The sequence below is a fragment of the Bos grunniens genome, chromosome 5, assembly GCF_055505025.1.
Source record: "Bos grunniens cultivar Pamir isolate PY7600 chromosome 5, Bosgru_T2T1.0, whole genome shotgun sequence".
Classification (NCBI taxonomy): domain Eukaryota; kingdom Metazoa; phylum Chordata; class Mammalia; order Artiodactyla; family Bovidae; genus Bos; species Bos grunniens.
Genome location: NC_141169.1, coordinates 1,591,328 through 1,610,455, shown reverse-complemented (window position 1 = coordinate 1,610,455; position 19,128 = coordinate 1,591,328). Strand labels below are relative to the sequence as shown.

The 19,128-nt window shown below is 38.7% G+C and overlaps 1 protein-coding gene across 1 annotated transcript in view; it reads left to right on the top strand.

Annotated features, from left to right (window-relative positions):
• The first annotated feature begins 6,726 nt into the window (after nt 1-6,726).
• TSPAN8 (tetraspanin 8) overlaps nt 6,727-19,128 on the top strand; it is a 34,967-nt gene continuing 22,565 nt past the window's right edge. The window contains exons 1-2 of the mRNA XM_086403699.1: nt 6,727-6,786; nt 15,639-15,701. Coding sequence (XP_086259825.1) covers nt 6,727-6,786; nt 15,639-15,701 — 123 coding nt within the window. The remainder of the gene's footprint in view (nt 6,787-15,638; nt 15,702-19,128) is intronic.

The following is a 19,128-nucleotide window of genomic DNA, read 5'->3' as shown; positions in this document are numbered from 1 at the left end:
TGCTAAGTCGCTTCAGTCATGTCCGACTCTGTGTGACCCCAGAGACGGCAGCCCACCAGGCTTCCCTGTCCCTGGGATTCTCCAGTCAAGAACACTGGAGTGGGTTGCCATTTCCTTCTCCAATGCATGAAAGTGAAAAGTGAAAGTGAAGTCGCTCAGTCGTGTCCCACTCTAGCGACCCCATGGACTGCAGCCCACCAGGCTCTTCCATCCATGGGATTTTCCAGGCAAAAGTACTGGAGTGGGATGTCATTGCCTTCTCTGAAGGAAAGGCTGGCAAAGCTGAATTTAGGGAGCTGCCAGGCCAAGGACCAGACCCCAAGCCCATGCAGTAGCTGGCCTTTTTCTCAATGTGCTGTAATTTTTACAAATATAAAAGGAATATAAACACTACAGTGAGGACTAATAAGAATTCACTGTTGTTGTTCAGTTGCTAAGTCATGTCCACGACCCCATGGACTGCAGCACGCCAGGCTTCCCTGTCCTTCACTGTCTCCTGGAGTTTGCCCAAACTCATGTCCATTGAGTTGGTGATGCTATCCAATCATCTCATCCTCTGTGAATAAGAGGATTAGAGGTATCTATATTTCTTAGGTATTTCTAATCCATCATGGTCAAAAAACAGATTTTTAATTACCATACCATTTTGCTTCAATCTTAAAAACACGATAGATTTTGGTGATCCAAAGTCTGTATTCTAGTACATACTTTCATATTTTCTTTATGTGACCTTTATTGGTTATTAACTTTATGTCCAGGTGAAAATCCAGAATATTTTAGAATAAAAATACTCATAAAAGAGGAAGAATATTAGTACCCATTCTTCATAAACCATATTGCTACTTCACATTGACAGTTTCACTCACATTTTTTTTTTTTTTTTTGAGCTAGAACTAATACTGAAAGTAGATATGGTGGTTTCAAAATGTCCTACAAAGGAGAACAGGGATCATTCTCATACCAGATGCTTCTTGTTCCTGGTGAGAATATGCAGAATGTTTTTATAAGCCAGGCTCCATAAGCACACAGGATAGGAAGCACAGAGCATTGTGTTCAGATGAAAGCATAAGAGGAATGTTGGTCTCTAGAATGCTGGAATCGGATCGGAGGACAAGAGCCAAGCTTCTGCTCCTATAAAACGGATCGTAAAACCCATAAACGAGCAACCTCGATTTTCCAAAAATAAGAAAAAAGTTTTATAAACGAAGTGCTAAAGAGTACCCAAACTTTCTCTTCACTCCTTTTAGAATGCATGACCTCATCCCCTCATGCACTTGCACGTTCGCACCTGAGCACAGTCATAAGGAAGAGAAAATGCAGCATCGTTTTCTTGCTACTGTTATCAGCCTTTGAAAAATGAACTGAATACTCAAAATGCCAAAAATGGCCTTCTAGTATAGAGTGATGGTGATAATGGGAGGCTATATAAAAGATGAAAAAAAAATGTAATCTTTTCTCTAAAACACGTGGTTTGGTTTTTCAGGACCCACTCCACTGACAGGCGCTTCCCTGGTAGCTCAGATGGTAAAGAATCTGCCAGCAATGCAGGAAACCCAGGTTCGATCACCGAGTAGCAAAGATTCTCTGGAGTAGGAAATGGCAACCCGCTCCAGTATTTTTGCCTGGAAAATCCCATGGACAGAGGAGCCTGGGGTTACAGTCCATGGAGTCCCAAAGAATCAGATATGACCGAGCAACTAACGCTTTCACACTTTCCACTGACAGATGTATTGGTTAACTAGATTTTTGAAGCAAGAATAGAAACAAGAAGTTGTCTTCCTCTCTGGTTGTGTAAAATTCAAGAGATCTGAGCATTTTTGTATTATTCAGTGCCATACCCCCAGGATATAGTGGATATTCAATAGATATTTGCTGAAAGAATAGTCTACTAAATAGTAAGTTATCTGAATATGTTAATTTATTTTTAAAAAATAATAACAAAGAGCATTTGTTTTTGTTCACATAGTAATGAGGAAAAAACTTCCTTTTTAAACTATTGTTACCAAAATATCTGGTTACTCAAAATATCTAGTTAGTATATATATATATATATATGAATATATATACTAATATATATATTATATATATAATACTAGATTATATACATATGTGTGTGTATATGTGTATCTACATATACACACATATATCTATATAATCTTCCATGAAGGGAGGGATTTTTATCTTTTTTAGTAAGCTGCAGTGCTTCCAGCTCCTAGTATCATGCATGGGACATAGAAGACATTCAAAACATTGGTTGAATGAATTATTAGGCATATGTTGTAGAGGAAACATAGTGATAAAATTATGGACCTCTTATCAATGTCTGTTTTCTGATTTACACCCCAAATGTAGGCCTAATTTGCTTGATGACCTAGAGGAAATGCTGTGTAGGGTATCTGACTGTTCTATTCATGACCTTTCCTCTGTTTTGAACACAGGGAATCTTTCTTTTTTCTGTGCCAGGGTTCCCATACTGGTATGAAAACCTAGGTTAATACAACTGCTTGGTGGAGAGACTTCATGATTATTCAGATTTCAGTCCTCATCCTGCTTTACTCTATGCAGTCACTGTATGAGATAATACTTGACATGATTAGAGCATTAGGAAAACTTTATCTAAATTTACTGAGACTTTTCCTTCTGCTCTACAGCTGTCATTTCCTGTGATATCCCACTCTTCATTGTTTCTCCTTTCAGACCTGGGCTTTCACTGGGTCTAAGAGTTACTAGTGACACTTTCCACGCCCCTCCTGCACCTGCTGTTTGTCACTGTTAACTATGTTATATGACAATTTCTCCAGGTCTAAGGTGCTAACTAACTCATAATCACTCTATGTAACCCAAGAGATGGTTTATGCAAGTGGACAGAATACTGATATGATCATCATGAGACCTCATTTCTAGAAAGAGCTCTGCCAGTTTTGTGAGCTTGGGGTACTCAGTCTACCTGAGATTCCCTTTTCTCATGTGAGGATTTGTCTAGATCATTGTTTCTACATAGATCCATGTATATGTCTTTCAAAAATATGTTCTGAGGTCACATTAATTTGGGAATTGCTATGCATATACTTTGTGGAGCTTCCCAGGTGGCTTAGTGGTAAAGAACCCACCTGCCAGTGCAGTAGATGATGGAGACTAAGAGTTCAATCCCTGGGTTGGGAAGATCCCCTGGAGAAGAGAATGGCAACCCGCTCCAATTTCTTACCTGGGAAATCCCATGGACAGAGAAGGGGGTTGAAAAGAGTGGGACACAACTGAGCAACTGAGCAAACCCACAGACACCCCGACACACCCACCTACCCCCACCACACACACACACACTTTATCACCTACTTGAACATTAGCAAGTTAAGATGCTGACAAGTCCTGAAACAAAGGAAATAATTTACTTGGTAATTGACTTTTATTGTGGGGAGAGGAAACATCTTGGTAGTTCCTTTGAAATTTATGAAGGAGTCTCAGTTGAACTTTCTAGAAGTCTTGGCTGTAATTGCACATCCCTTTGTTTTCCATGCTAGTTGCTGCGGGCATAGAGATAAATAAATAAGTCAGGATCTTGGCCAAGAAGTCTTGGCTGTAATTGCACATCCCTTTGTTTTCCATGCTAGTTGCTGCGGGCATAGAGATAAATAAATAAGTCAGGATCTTGGCCTTTCATGCATAAAAATCAATGTTATAAAGGACAGTGATTTTAGACTAAAAATTTGTTCAAATTTTAGTGGCATAACAACTGAGAAGCAAGGAGGTCTTCCCAGAGTAGGGGCAGTGGGTAAAGAAGAACAGGTTTCCACAGGTGAAATGCCATTTGAGCTGAGCACCAAGAGGTGGTTGCAATAACTCACCAAGTAGGGTGTGCTGCATGCTGTTGCTTCAGTCATGTCTGACTCTTTTGTGACACCATGGACTGTAGCCCACTATTCTCCTCTGTCCATGGGGATTCTCCAGGCAAGAATACTGCAGTGGGTTGCCATGCCTCCTCCAGGGCATCTTCCTGATCCAGGGATCCAACCTGAATCTCCTGCATTGCAGGCAGATTCTTTACTATCTGAGCCATCAGGGAAGCCCTCACCAAGTAGAGGAGGTAGGAAAGAATATTCCAGGCAGAAGGAGCAACATGCACAGAGGCATAAAATCCCCAGGTATATTCTAGGCCTGTGAAATAATTCTGAGGTTATGGAGTCTAAGAGTGGAGGTTACCTAGGGAGAGAGGAGCAGGAGAAAGTTCTGGGAGATGTTTTAAGTCCCCTTCTGTGAAGTCTGAAATTTATCCTGTAGGTAATAGGAAGCTGTCCTTAGAATGGTTTTTAATCAGGGGAAGTATATGGCAATAAGTATTTTACAGAGGGAATTATGGAAAGACAAGAGAGAAAATTCTGGCATGGTAAGACAGATAGGAGAGGGATGAGACTGGTAGGAAAACAAATTATGATTTTATTAAAATGTCTCAAGTAAGAGATGATAAAGAGTTGAATGACAGTGTCAAAGGATGAGAAGTAAGAAACAGGTTTGAAGGCAATTTAGGAGCTCAACAGACCATGGGAAATGCTTGGATATGAGGCAAAAGAGAGAAATACAAAATGACTGTGTAGCATTTGGCCTGGGCAAATGTTGGTGATTATAAAATTTACTAAGACAGAAACAGTGAGACATTTCATATAGATTTTGTATTGGACTGAGGATTCTATTACACAGAATAATTTTCCTGTAAAAACACATAAATTTTCTTTTTGTTTCAGGGTTCAATAATAATTTAATCAAAGACTATATATACATATACATATTAAAGGAGATTCAGTATCTACAGAAAAATCTATTTCAAACTTAAGTTTGATAGGTACTCTCAGTACATTCTTGTCAACAAAACAGCATTTTAAATCTATACATTTCTTTTGATTTTACCTCTAAATGATCGATAATCATTTCTAGGACTATAAATCCATTTGTTTTTCATTCAGTCAGCAACTCTCTTTCAGCCATGGATAGTTCTGTATACATTAATATCTCAGTAGAAGTTTGTGAAATTATTTTTATTTTCTAGGAGGAAACTGCTCAGGACACCAATAATTTTGTGATTATTCAAATGTTAAGCCAGATTTTTGTGTGTGTGTGCTCAGTCACTCAGTCGTGTTCTACTCTGTGCAACCTCATGTACCATAGCCCGCCAGGCTCCTCTGTCCATGGGATTTCTCAGGCAAAAATACTGAAGTGGGTTGCTATTTCCTCCTCCAGGGGATCTCCCCAACCCAGGGATTGAACCCACATCTTTTGTATCTCCTGCATTGGCAGGAAGATTCTTTATTACTGGAAGACCTGGGAAGCCCTCATTATTTTTTAAGTAACCCTAAATTTGGCCTTAACTCCAAATATTATTGCCACTATTACATTAAAAATTTAATATTTAGGGAATGGGATTTTTCAAAGTCATCTTTGTATGTCATTGAAAAATTAGAAAAATATTCTTTTAACTCATCAAATTTTTAAGAAGTCCATGCTTATTTAGTGTATAGAACTTCACAAAGATTTAAAAGAATAATTTTCCCCAACAATCTTTTGAAGTATAGAGTTCTTCGACTGGGGGGAAAAGGAACTCCCCTTTAGAAGCAGGATGTGGAAATTAGCATGACCCAAACTGTTTACACAAAAGCAGTCTACACCTCCCTGATTAGGGCAGGCAATTTTGCCTTTACCTGTGACAGCTGCCTTTTATTAGTACTGGAAACAAATTGTACAATCTATGATCACTGAACTATGACTACCTTCTTATTCTCAATTTTGTGTTCAAGAGGACCAGGGTATACAGAAACAGAGTCAGTGGAGAGAAGTGTTGTTAGATACAGTTTTTCAGAGGAAGAGAAGTACAGTGCCCACCTTTAAAACCAACTGAGCTATCAGAATGGCTACATGTTGGAAAATGACCGCAGTAGTGACAGAGAGTAACTCTTGAGAACTTTTCCCCTTTTACTTCACAAAGAAATAAAAATTAAAAAGCTGAACAGTCTTAGGATGGACAGGGCAGCTTCTCCCTCCCCACTTCCCTTAGCTGCAATGCATTTAAGGCAGCTTCATGGGATTGTTTTGAATTAAATTTCGAAGCTTTGGAAGGCAGGTCTAGGTAATGGTTGTTCTCACTCTTCTGGGGTTAAGGATAAACGATTGCTGTAGCTAAGCCTGAAGACTTTGCAGATTTCTAAATGCATTTTGTTGCATCGAGAACAAATTTTGTACTCTTGAGAAAAGGCAGTGCAAAAATGAGGTGACACACAATGTCCCTTTATCTTAGGGCAAAACAATCTTATTTCCCTGTAGTAGAAGTAGAAGCAGGGCAAGTCAGTTTGTGTTATCTGAATCCAACAACGTTGTATTACGGCTATGCCCTTCTCTCCCTGCTCCAGCCCCTCTCCCTTAACCTAGTAGTTACTTTAGGGGAGGCAGTTTTGGAGAAAGGATCATAAATATTCTGACCCAATACCCCAGGAGCCATGGCAAGCAAAAGAACACACCTGCCTAGAGATAGTCCTTGTGATATTTAAATGTGTAGGTTAATTTTTTTATCCACTTTAATAACCAGATTATCACTCTCCCCCCTCCACTTCTTTGCTTTCTATTTTTGCTCTGAAGGTGTGAATGCAGAAATCTCTGCAGGCAAATTACTCCAGAGCCATCACAGAACAATCCTAGAAGGAACAGTTAAACTCACAGTATCAGGATTCCTGATCCTTTCCCAACATGGCAGGTGTAAACGTCTGTATAAAATGTTCTATGTTTATCTTCAACTTTGTGTTCTGGGTAAGTGTTTTTCTTGTAATTATCAATTTTATGCAAGAAAGGGGATCTTGATACAAATAGCATAAATGAGAACAGACTGCACTAGAGAAATAGGAGGAGGAGGAGAATATATTTTCCATTGACTTGTTAGAACGTGTTTGTTCTTTCTTTGGTTATTTCAGTATTGAAAATGAGACAACGACCCCCAAAAGTGCACCTCAGGTTCTGTGGGGATAGGCATTTCATAAATATTTTGGTATTGTTATAAAACAATCACAGAGGAAAAAATATCCCTTAACTAAAGGACAGTTCTTAGTTGTATATCACATAGTTTTCCTTAGTTTAAGGACTCTGAAAAATCTGATCTGATTCCACCTGGAGCCCAATTCCATAATTCTAATCTTTACACCTGGGTTTGAAACAGATGAATGGTCAAGTGTAAAGACATCAGAAGAGGATCATTTATTTTCAAAGGTCCAAAGAAGAAACAATGGTCATTCTAAACTTGAGAGAGAAACAATAAAATTATTTAATCATGGAAAGATTAAACTAAGCCACTACTTTTGAATCAGAAATTTAAAGCTCGTATTTTGATGTATTATCACCTCATCTTTTAATCAATAAAGTTTGTGTTTTAGCCAACTCTTACATTTCTCTTGAAAGTCTACTGACATAAGAAATAACAGATTGATAAACAGCATCTAACACTGAAAAATGGAAAAATGAGATATCGATTGGGATGTTGGAAAATTGATGTTGTCATTTGTAATATAAGTGGTGCCATTAAAGACTGTTTAAAAGTAAGTCAGTAGGAATAGCTCAAAATGCTTAAATGAAAAAATTATTTTGTGTACTATATTGAAAAATGACTTATACAGTATAAGCAGAAGAAAGTTCTGTTTTTTTTTTTTTCCACCTGGCAAATAGGCAGCTGGTATCTACATGTTGGTAAATTTCTATTTCCTATTAAAATAATAATATTCTTAATCAAACTTAAGTAGATGTATACCGTCTTACTGCCCAGAAAGACTTTCAATGTCAGTAGTCCTATGAGTACAAGTGATATATTGGTAAAGTAAATAAGAGAGAATATAGATAAATAAAATAAAGAAGTTTTGTTCTTTGTGCTTCCTCTTTTCTTTAGAAAAATGGGCTGCTTTTGCAAATATTAAATGAGGCACATGAATACAATGCCAGATTTTAGAAGTTTGTTCTGAGCAATTTCTCCCCTTTGAAATATTTAAAATTGATTAAACACTGAGAGTAGAATATAAACAAAGAAATGCCTATGTGCTTTGGTTGGCTTTGCTTTTAAGTTTTTATTATGGAGAATCTCAAACATTCACAAAATATAAAAGGGTAATCAATCCCATCAGCCAAGCCCAAGAGCCATGAAACCATGGCCAGTCTTTCCGTATCGATATTCTCATATACCTTCCCCCACCCTGCATATTATTTTGAAGCAAATCCTGGATATACCATTTCATCTGTAAATACTTTAATGTATATCTCTAAAAGATAAAGAATTCTCTTTTTAAACAATGCAACCATCACACTAAACTAATGACAATTTTTAAATTGCTTATCAAGTATCTATTCAAGATTCAAATTTCCAGTTGCCTCACAAATGTTCCTCTTTGAATCTGAATACAAACAAAGTCCAAACACTGTGATGCGTTTATATATCTTTTATGTCAGTTTTCATCTTTAGGTTCTCCATCTAGGTTCATCTCCCCACTCCTCCCCCAGAAACTTCATATAGTTGCATGTTTGGTTTGTCATATATTTTCCATGATCTGGATTTTTCTGTTTGCATATCATAGTCCATGGTAACTAAAAAGCCTCTTGATGAAAGTGAAAGTGGACAGTGAAAAAGTTGGCTTAAAGCTCAACACCCAGAAAACGAAGATCATGGCATCCGGTCCCATCACTTCATGGGAAATAGATGGGGAAACAGTGGAAACAGTGTCAGACTTTATTTTTCTGGGCTCCAAAATCACTGCAGATGGTGACTGCAGCCATGAAATTAAAAGACGCTTACTCCTTGGAAGGAAAGCTATGACCAAGCTAGATAGCATATTCAAAAGCAGAGGTATTACCTTGCCAACAAAGGTCCGTCTAGTCAAGGCTATGGTTTTCCTGTGGTCATGTATGGATGTGAGAGTTGGACTGTGAAGAAGGCTGAGCGCCGAAGAATTGATGGTTTTGAACTGTGGTGTTGGAGAAGACTCTTGTGAGTCCCCTTGGACTGCAAGAAGATCCAACCAGTCCATTCTGAAGGAGATCAGCCCTGGGATTTCTTTGGAAGGAATGATGCTAAAGCTGAAACTCCAGTACATTGGCCACCTCATGCGAAGAGTTGACTCATTGGAAAAGACTCTGATGCTGGGAGGGATTGGGGGCAGGAGGAGAAGGGGACGACAGAGGATGAGATGGCTGGATGGCATCATTGACTCGATGGACATGAGTCTGAGTGAACTCCGGGAGTTTGTGATGGACAGGGAGGCCTGGTGTGCTGCGATTCATGGGGTCGCAAAGAGTCGGACACAACTGAGCGACTGAACTGAACTGAACTGATCCATGGATAGTTTAATGTGTTCCCTTGTTTTCTATATTATCTCTAACTTAGTAATTGCATTTGGCAATTTAATAAGATTCAGGTTATTATTTGCGGTATATAGGGGATAACTAATTTATAAGTGATATTTTGTTCTTTCATCAAAAGGTATATACTCTCTGACCATCTCTCTTTTTGTGATCTTAGTAGCTATTGGTGCTTAAGAACCTAAACCTGTCAGTTCATTAAGGGTCTCAGAGCAGTGATATCCTATATTTATCATTCCCTTCATTTATTAGCTGGAATACTTTCAACAAGGAGAGATTTAGCATTTACTGATTGGTTAACATTAGTGCCAGTTTTTATATTTTAAGAAAGAAGCATAAATGTTTTTACTCTTTACTCAACAGATTTCAAAATGATGAGTTAATTTTCTGTTATCATACAGCAGTAATAAGCAAGTAGTTTTTAAAATATCCTTAAAAAATAATACTATCACCATTCTTATCCTCACTGATGTGTAATTTATTCCATTTTTGGCAATGGGAGCATCTTCAGTTTGGCTCCTGAGTTCTTTTTACATGGCCCTAATAACTTTGATAACTTCTTCACTATTTAGGATAATAAGATGTTCCAGGCTCACTTTCTTGTTTCCTACCCCAGCCCTGGAATCGGCTATTTCTCCAAGAAGTCCTGATACCTGTTTTTAAAAAGCTGCAACCATTGTCTTTTTATGATACACAATATATACCAGCCATTTAAACAAACTGAAATAGAAATATGCTAATAAATATACTTCTATTTTAATAACATGTCTCAGAGTCTTCAAACTAGTAACAGTCCTCAAATTATAAAATAGTCAAAATATATCCCTGTTGTATAAAAACAGCACACAAAATTTTGATGACTAGTGTAAATACATAAGAGGTCAGTGTTTCATTAAATTGCTTATCAGGAATTTGAAAGAGATCTGAATTTTAAACTGAAATGAAAAGGACAGTCTAGGAAACAGGTATGTTACAGTTTCGGGATTATAAATTTACAATGAGCGTACAAGGTGAGCTGTAGACATCTGCACATGCTGTACCCGAACACTGTCACTGCTTTCCTGGGAAGCTGAGATTATTTTATGTTTACCTCTACCTCTGCTTTCCTGATAATCAAGTCTTTCTGATGGTATGGATTTCAGTTAGATGTTTCTAACTTCCCTCAAAAGGCCTTGTTCTTCCCTTCAGCATAGTGGTGGGATTTACAATCTTTAGGTATCTTGAGTAAGAGCAATTGTCATGAAAAATGCAAGTGAAAGTCGCTCAGTCATGCCCGACTCTTTGCGACCCCATGGACTGTAGTCCGTTGAGTTCTTCAGGCCAGAATACTGGAGTGGGTAGACTTTCCCTTCTCCAGGGGATCTTCCCAACAGTCATAAAGGCTGATAATAACTTCTCAGCCAACAGGTGACATCAATATTTTCATTCAAAAGTTAGAGCAGGAGGAGTCTGTGAGGTTAGGGAACTATTCCTATTCTATTCTTCCCTGTACTCCCAACCCAGAGTTCTCAGCTGGAGTTTTACAATCCTTCATAGGAAATTAGCAATTTGTCACATTTCTAATGTTTACTTAAGCAAATATTTTACAGTCCCACTGATGTGGTTTTCTTGTAGATATCCATGACCTTGTGTTTTCAAATGCATTCTTTCTGCTGTAACTTTCGAGAAGCTAAGCCTTTGTAAAGCAGGGCCAGATGTTGAAATAGCTCCAACATATGCATATGGTCATTTAAGCTAACATACCACTTTCTTTTGTGAGAGAACTTGAGACATGTCACATAAGTGGGCAGTCATTTCTATTGGTTAGAATAAGCAATTGAAGAAAAATAAGTGAAACTAAAAATCATTTTTAATCACTCATGCTAGAGTTTGATGCAAATTAGAGTGAATGAGAGGTATGGTAGAGAATAGGTAAATGATAGGTATAAAACCTATTTCTCCTATTGTGTTGAAACAGATAAACTACCCACATTTTCTTATGGTCCTCTTAGATAAGTCTGGTTTAGGAGTGTTTTGGATGCTTGGAGTATCTTAGGGGTCTGGTGCTGAAGAAACCTGGCAGGTTGCAGTCCACAAGGTCACAAAAGAGTTGGACACGACTTAGTGACTAAACAATGATAATGACAACAAGCATGGAACACAAGGCCTGTAGCACACAGATACGGTGAAATCATTGCCAGAGGCAGAGATTGTGTAAAGGCCGGCTTTTCATGAAAGAAAGCAGAGTGAAGTAACTTTACTAAACCCAAATGGGGGAAGGTGAGAAGGAGGAGCCAGGTTATAAAACCAAATGTGTTAACAGCTGAAGGAAGTTGACACATGAAAAGTTTTGAAAAGAGCAGAAGAATGTCAGGAATTGAGAGAGTTCAGAAACCAACATTTCAATGTCATCGTTGCATTTTATATGGTACCTGGGCCTCTAGATTGGATGTGCTGAGAGCAGTTAAAACAGTTAAAGCAGAGTAGGGGCTTTTGGTGGCTCAGTGGTAAAGAATCTGCCTGCCAATGCAGGAGGTGCAGGTTTGATCCTTGTGTTGGGAAGATCCCCTGGAAAAGGAAATGGTAACCCACTCCAGTATTCTTGCCTGGGAAATCCCATAGACAGAGGAGCCTGGTGGGCTATAGGCCATGGGATCTCAAAGAGTCAGTCATGACTAGTAACTAAACAACAACAAAGCAGAGTAGACATAACTATGAGATGAGATCCCTGAAAAATAAGGCGTGATTATATTTCATTCTGATTGATGAAGTCCCCCAAGTTAAAACTTGACCATGACGAAAATGTGTGAACTTTGTAAATATAATGGTTTCCTACCACTATGCAGTTAGCTTGGAACTATAACAATGACAAAAGTCCTGGAGCCCAGAGGTCAAGAGCTGAACCTCAGTTTTTTCATCACCAGTTGTGTGACTCTGGGGAAATTGGTTAACCTCTCTGAGCTTTACAGTTCCTTATCTATAAAATGGGACTAGTAATAGTTTTAACTTTATGGGCTGTTGTGAAGTTTAGATGGGTTCATACATACAAGGAACTCAGAATAATGCTGAATAAATATTTAAGAAACAGGTATTTCAGCCATCATTGTATAGGGAGTTTTATGAGATAGCAATATGAAACCATTCTGCATAGTGAGAAGTAAATTCCAATGTTGGATTTTGAAACAGAAGAAGAAATAAGAAGGCAAGAATTATGATAAGGCAAATTCTTTTAGCATAAATTAGAAGAATGGAAAGAAAGTGGATTTTGAAGAAACTAACAGACTGAGATGCAAATCCTGAATCTACATTGCTTTTGTGACCTGTTTTCCTGATAATGAAGTCTTTCTGATGTTATGGATTTCAGTTAGATATTTCTAACTTCCCTGAAAAGGGCTTGTTCTTCCCATCAGCATAGTGGTGGGACCTACAATCTATAGATGAGATATCTTGTGTAAGAGCAACAGTTGTAAAGACCTATGTTCCTTGACTTTTCTTTGCCTCAGTCTCTGCACTTGTTCAATGATGGTAATTTTATGTGGTAGGATCAATGGTGAAGATTAACTAATTTACTTTATGGAAGCTTGTGACTAAGGACTGACACACAATAATTCAATTAATGCTATTTTTCCAGTTCCAACAATCAAATTGCTTTTTAATTTAAAAATACTGGAATCTTATGTGATAGTATTTTAGCCCTACTCTTATCCTTTTTCAACCTCCTGGAACAAGAAATCTGTGGGGCTAGAGGGAGGTGCTCACTCCACTTTGGGTACATACCCCAAATATAGTCATGTTGGGGATTAGGGTTTCAACGTAGAAAGTTAGGGGCCACATAACTCAGTCCATAGCATACTCTTAAGCAAGTGTCAATTACCTAATTACGTAGAATGCTGGTTCAGACCAACTGCATCCTAATTTCATAGAAAGAAAGATGTCTCAGGAGAGCTGAGTGGCAACAAAAATGACTTTCTTCAAAGAGAAACCAGAAAGGGGGGTGAAGTGGATGAAGAAGGCCTAGTAAGTTCTGCAGTATCCACTGTGGGGACCTGGGGGCCCAATATATCACTTCATTTCCTTTCACAACCTTAACAACAGAGAGGAGGACAGACCTGGATGCTTATTTTTTAATTAATACTCCAAATTATTTAAGACATTATAAAAAGATCAAGAGTGAATGCTTTAAGTCAAACTGGAGAAAGGGCTCCAAGAACCATTATGAAGGTCAGTGTTACAACAATTGGGATAAAACAAATTAGTATCAATCATGACTCTAGATTGATTATTCTTGATATAAAAGTTATTTAATTAATTTAATTAATAAATTATGCATTTCTTAAAATTGTCTCATGCATAATTTCATTAAAAAGTCAAGTAAATATAATCATAATAACTATTCATATAATTAATGTTATTTTCAGTTAAAGCTGAAAGTCAGAGTGACTATTAAGACAATTAACCTAAATCTACCTGTGAAAGGGAGAAAAAGAGAAAGAAAGAAAAATGTCAGTCAACAAATTGAAATAACAAATAAAAATCCAACTGTTATAAAATTACTAAAAATCCCAGAGGGTCTCATTATCATTTGACATAAATTCTTACAGATTTATTTATTAACAAGAACCGCTAAAATGAGCATTGATCTCCATCTGCAAATGAAATTAGGATTTAGCAGAAAGAAGAAAAAGAAGTAAGAAGGGTTTTCAGACTCTAAAGTCTGTTTTTTTCAATGTTTTGTGTTTTACAGTGTGTATGTGCACACCCATAAGATTACTAAATTATATAGGTTATTTGGTGCTTTGGCTAGGAGTTCTCTGGTAGAAAGCTTTGGTTTTCCGTTGTGTGTGTCGGGTTGAAGTAAGGGCAGGGCTAAATTTGGAGTGGTGCTGGATTTTCGCCATGTGACAGTTATCTCTTGGGAGATTCCAGTTTCTTTATTGAAATGAAGTGTTTGAATTTAGGTGGTTTCTGAGATCTATTAGGGAGCATAGGTTTAGCCACTCATTGCACTTACTATTGCTTTCACAAAGCCCTGAGTCTGCTTCCACACCAAATGTAATGAGAAGCCACTCAGCGAAACAGCTCTTTGGGGGTTTGGAGCATACAGCCCAAGCATGCATGAAAGCAAGGATGCCACCAGGTCACGGGGTTTGGAGGACTCAGACATTTCTCTGTCAGAGCACCATGAGGCCAGAATAGTCTGGAAACTCCTCTAAGGTCTATGCTGTGTCTGTCGGTTACCAGGCTTGTTCTCAGCATCTCTGTCTAATAATAGATCTTTGATTTTTTTTAAGGCTACAACATTTATATCATAAACAAACAAAACAAAAAACCCAAACCTAAAAGACAAGGTTTTTTCTTACACTAAAGTAAAATGTGTTTCACATTTTATGTGTTGGCCTTGGTCCAAATTAAATAATCTGGTACAGTCCTTACAGGAACTTAAGACTTTAGATACTGTTCCTCATCGTTCCTCTTCTCTGGGTAAGCTTTACTACCTAAAAGACCTTATTTTAAAGAGTTTCTTTGGGCACAAAAAGTGTTGTAAACCATTGTTGTTTAATTGCAAATTTTGTCAAACGTTCTACTATTGCCTGTAGAACATGTATCTGACTTGAATCTTGTAGGAATGTTTGGTGATTATCAGTTACACCCTTCCTTTTAGGTTTAAGACAGCTTCTGAGAGACAAGCCCAGAGGCCTGATAAGGATATTTTTTCTTAAAACTGTTATGACATTACTTTTGTATGTTGTGTGAGTGTGCATGTGTGTGCTCAGTCGTGTCTGACTCTCTGTGACCCCGTGGACTCTAGTCCACGAGTCTCCTCTGTCCATGGAATTTTCCAGGCAAGAATACTGGAGCAGGTTACCATTTCTTACTCCAGGGGATCTTCCCAATCCAGGGATCGAACCCAGGTCTCTTGTGTCTCCTGTGTTGGCAGGTGGATTTTTTACCACTGCACCACCTGGAAGCCCTTTGCATGCTTAAATCTAGCAAAAACAGAGTTGAAATATGGAAAACCATCTTTCCTGTCCTCGATAGTGAAGATGACTTCTTGTCCTAGACTTATGAATGACTGTGAATGGGAAACAGATTATTCTTATCAAACTTTCCAACTACAGTGGAACATTCAAGCAATTATCTATACATGAATATTCCTCATTTATGTATTTTAGGTTATAATGGTAGAATTAATGATAAACCATTGTAAGCAGATGGCTAGGGTTGTATGGAATTAGAGTTTTAGTTTATCTTAGGCACACTCTAACTTTTTTTTTTCCTTTTTTCTGCAGCTATGTGGTGCCATTATCCTTTCTGTAGCTATTTCAATACGAGCAGGGAAAATTGGTCAAGAGGTAAATAAATATGTTATTCCACTGACAAAGTAGTTTATTTCTCTTACAGCGATGAAAGTAATGATAATAATAAAATGTTTTTATAGTATTTTCCTAACTGCCTCACATAATTATTTGTGCTAAGTGATTTTATAATTTAATTAATCAAGGTTACTCACTCTGTGCCTGGCACTGTGTTAGGCATTAATGAGTCCTTCTGGAGAACGGAGAGGATGTTATTCCCCAAATAGGAAGATTGCATTTAAAGTAGAGGTGAGAAGGGGCCAAAGCAGAAATTAGCCTTCTTCATTATTTGTTAAAGTATAGCCTGAAATTATCTACAGGATATAGACTGCTTTGTCTCTCCAACCAAGAGAAATTTTTGTACAAGACATTGACAATTAATTTGGCTGATTCCCAGGTGAGGTGGTACTCCAAAAGGAAAGACGGTAAGATGTTCTCTTGGAGAATAATTTCTTGAATCTGTTTTGTTTTTTTAACTGTTTTAAAGGCAGCAAAATTCAAAGATAGCTGTAATGACTTGGGCAGCTGGTGTTGAGGGTAATCCCCTGTAACAGTAAAAGGCTGGTCATAGCCATGTAACTCAGCAGTTGACTGGTGATGTCCAACTTCCTGACATCAAGATAAGATTAGCAGGATCCCATTTCTCCCACCACATGCCATTCCATGGCTGCCAAAGCACTTATCAGGATTTCTGCAGGTCTGGAGGAAGTTTAGTTCATACAGTTAATTCTGTCTCTAGTCTTTATTTCCATACACATGGTTTCTGTTCCATACCACAGTGTCACAGTGTGGAAAGAGTGTGGGGGTGGGGGTGGGGGTGGGGAGGGTGTGTGTGGGGGGTTGTTCTGTCAATTTTAGTAAGCACAGGTGCCTGGCACCATTTCCTGACTTCCCTGTTTCCTTTCTCCTGTCTCCCTTCTTCTCAGGGATGTTCCACCCTCGAGATTATGATTCTTACCTCTTGCAGGGCAGTTACCTTGTACTCTGTTATCTGGATTCTCGCCACTGTTCAGGCTCACATATTCTATCTACTTCTAGGGCCATTTCAAAGTGTTTGCCCAAGTAAAGTTTCCTCTTTAATAGGAATATCAGTTCCTATCTAATAAGTATTAAGATATTCTTAAAACAAAAATTCAGGTAATGTATTATCTATTAAAACTTATTTGACCATGGCGCAATTATATGCTATTAGACATAATAACCTAGTTGAAAGAAAAAACAAGCTGACATCTCTTCTGATTCTTTTTCCTAAAATGGGTGGGTTTTCTGGACCTTTCTTTTTTTTTTTTTCCCCTCACCTTCTCTCTCTCTCACTGTTTCTTTCCTGTTTTTCCTTCTTTCTTTCCCTCCTTTTCTTTCCTCCTTCCCTCTTTCTTTCTTTTCCCTTTCTTTCCTTTCCTTTAAAATTTGCTTTCTACCATTAGAGAACCCAGAAAATCACAGTGGTGATTAAGCACATCTTCATTCTGAGCCTCGCCATGGTGAGGACACTGAGTCGGAGACAGGTGTGACAATGAGTTGATAACAGTCTATTCCATCTGGACTTTGTTGTTTTATACTGATAAATATAACTGTGACTTCTTGATGTCCTTGGATTCTGAAATTTGAGCCAAGAACAGTATTCAAAAATGTATAGAATCATTGAGAAACTGGTGTCTGACTTGGGAACTCATAAATAAGCACAGAGATGAACAGCCATTGATTTAGAGGGTACTTTGGCCTTTTTTAAGATGGGTGTGCCACCTGTATTTCATTTTAAAATTTTATTATGTTTCTGGTAGATATGGGAATGCTGTATTTCCCCTCAGTGCTTCTGGTAAACAAACTTGGTGTTTAGTCTCAGAAATCACACACATTGAATGTATTAAAGAGCTGTCCTTGAGATAATTACTCCAAATCTGGGGATAAGAATGAGTTAATAGAGCTAGACATCATCTTGAGTTATATTTTGACTCTTTTACTCTGTCTCTATCCCTAAACAAAAGGCAGTATTTTCCAGGACAACTTTAACCAGCTTGACAGATGAGAAATTGACATATTTATTCAAAGTCAGTGACAAAGAATCAAGACTGTGCAGAGAACCAAATTTTACTACTGGAAAAACAGGAGAAGTTTTAGAAGGAGACCTGAGAGCAAACACAGAAAAAAAGGATGCCAGGATGTCTTTGTGCACAGCTTTTAGCAAAGCCATGGGTGCTAAAGTGTCCCCTAGAGATGCCTTGTTCTCCCTCAGGATGAACTCAGCCCTGCAGGAGGCAAAGTGTATGTGCAGCCATCCTAGGAGATCCCTTATAATCCAAAGAGGACCCTGAGCCTTCTTCTTCAAGGTTCTGTCCTTTCCTATAGAAATTCCCCCCTCATCCGAAGACACATAGAGACAGTGTTCTTCCAAGACAGCTTTTAAAACTCTGCTGTCTCTCCCCCGAGGGCTTCCCAGGTGGCACAGTGGTAAGAATCTGCCTGCCAATCAACGCAGGAGATGCGGGTTCAATCCCTGGGTCAGGAAGATCCCTTATAGAAGGAAAAGGCAACCCACTCCAGTATTCTCGCCTGGAGAATCCTATGGACAGGGGAGCCTGGCGGGCTACAGTCCATGGGGTTGCAAAGAGTCGGACATGACTAAGCCACCATGCACACACATCTATCCCCTGAAACAAATACCTGAACTCAAATTTTCATTTTGTTTCTAAATAAGAATAGCCACTTGTTGGGCTGGTCTTAAAACAGTGATCGTCAGGTAGCCAGCACATTGCTTTCTGGCCACGTTGGTAGAGGGTCGCTATGCCCAGATCAGTCTCATAGAAGTGCTTCCGCCGCCACCGCCGCCAAGTCGCTTCAGTCGTGTCTGACTCTGTGCGACCCCATGGACTGCAGCCCACCAGGCTTCTCCGTCCATGGGATTCTCCAGGCAAGAACACTGGAGTGGGTTGCCATTTCCTTCTCCAATGCATGAAAGTGGAAAGTGAAAGTGAAGTCACTCAGTCGTGTCTGATTCTTAAGGGCCCCATGGACTGCAGCCTACCAGGCTCCTCCGTCCATGGGATTTTCCGGGCAACAGTACTGGAGTGGGGTGCCATTGCCTTCTCCTAGAAGTGCTTCATTACCTGCCAAATAAGTGCTGGCCACACTCCAGGGACCTCCCAGGTGGCTCAGTGGTAAAGAACCCGCCTGCCAATGCAGGAAACTCAAGAGATAAGAGTTCCATCCCTGGGTTGGGAAGATCCCCTGGAAAAGGAAATGGCAACCCATTCCAGTATTCCTGCCCAGAAAATCCCATGGACAGAGGAACCTGGCAGGTTACAGTCTGTGGAGTCACAAAGATTCAGACACAACTGAGTAACTAAATAACAGCAACAACATGCTGTTCATGTCTCACTGGTAGCTATTTGACCTACTGTTTCTATATCTGGGTTGTCTGACCAAA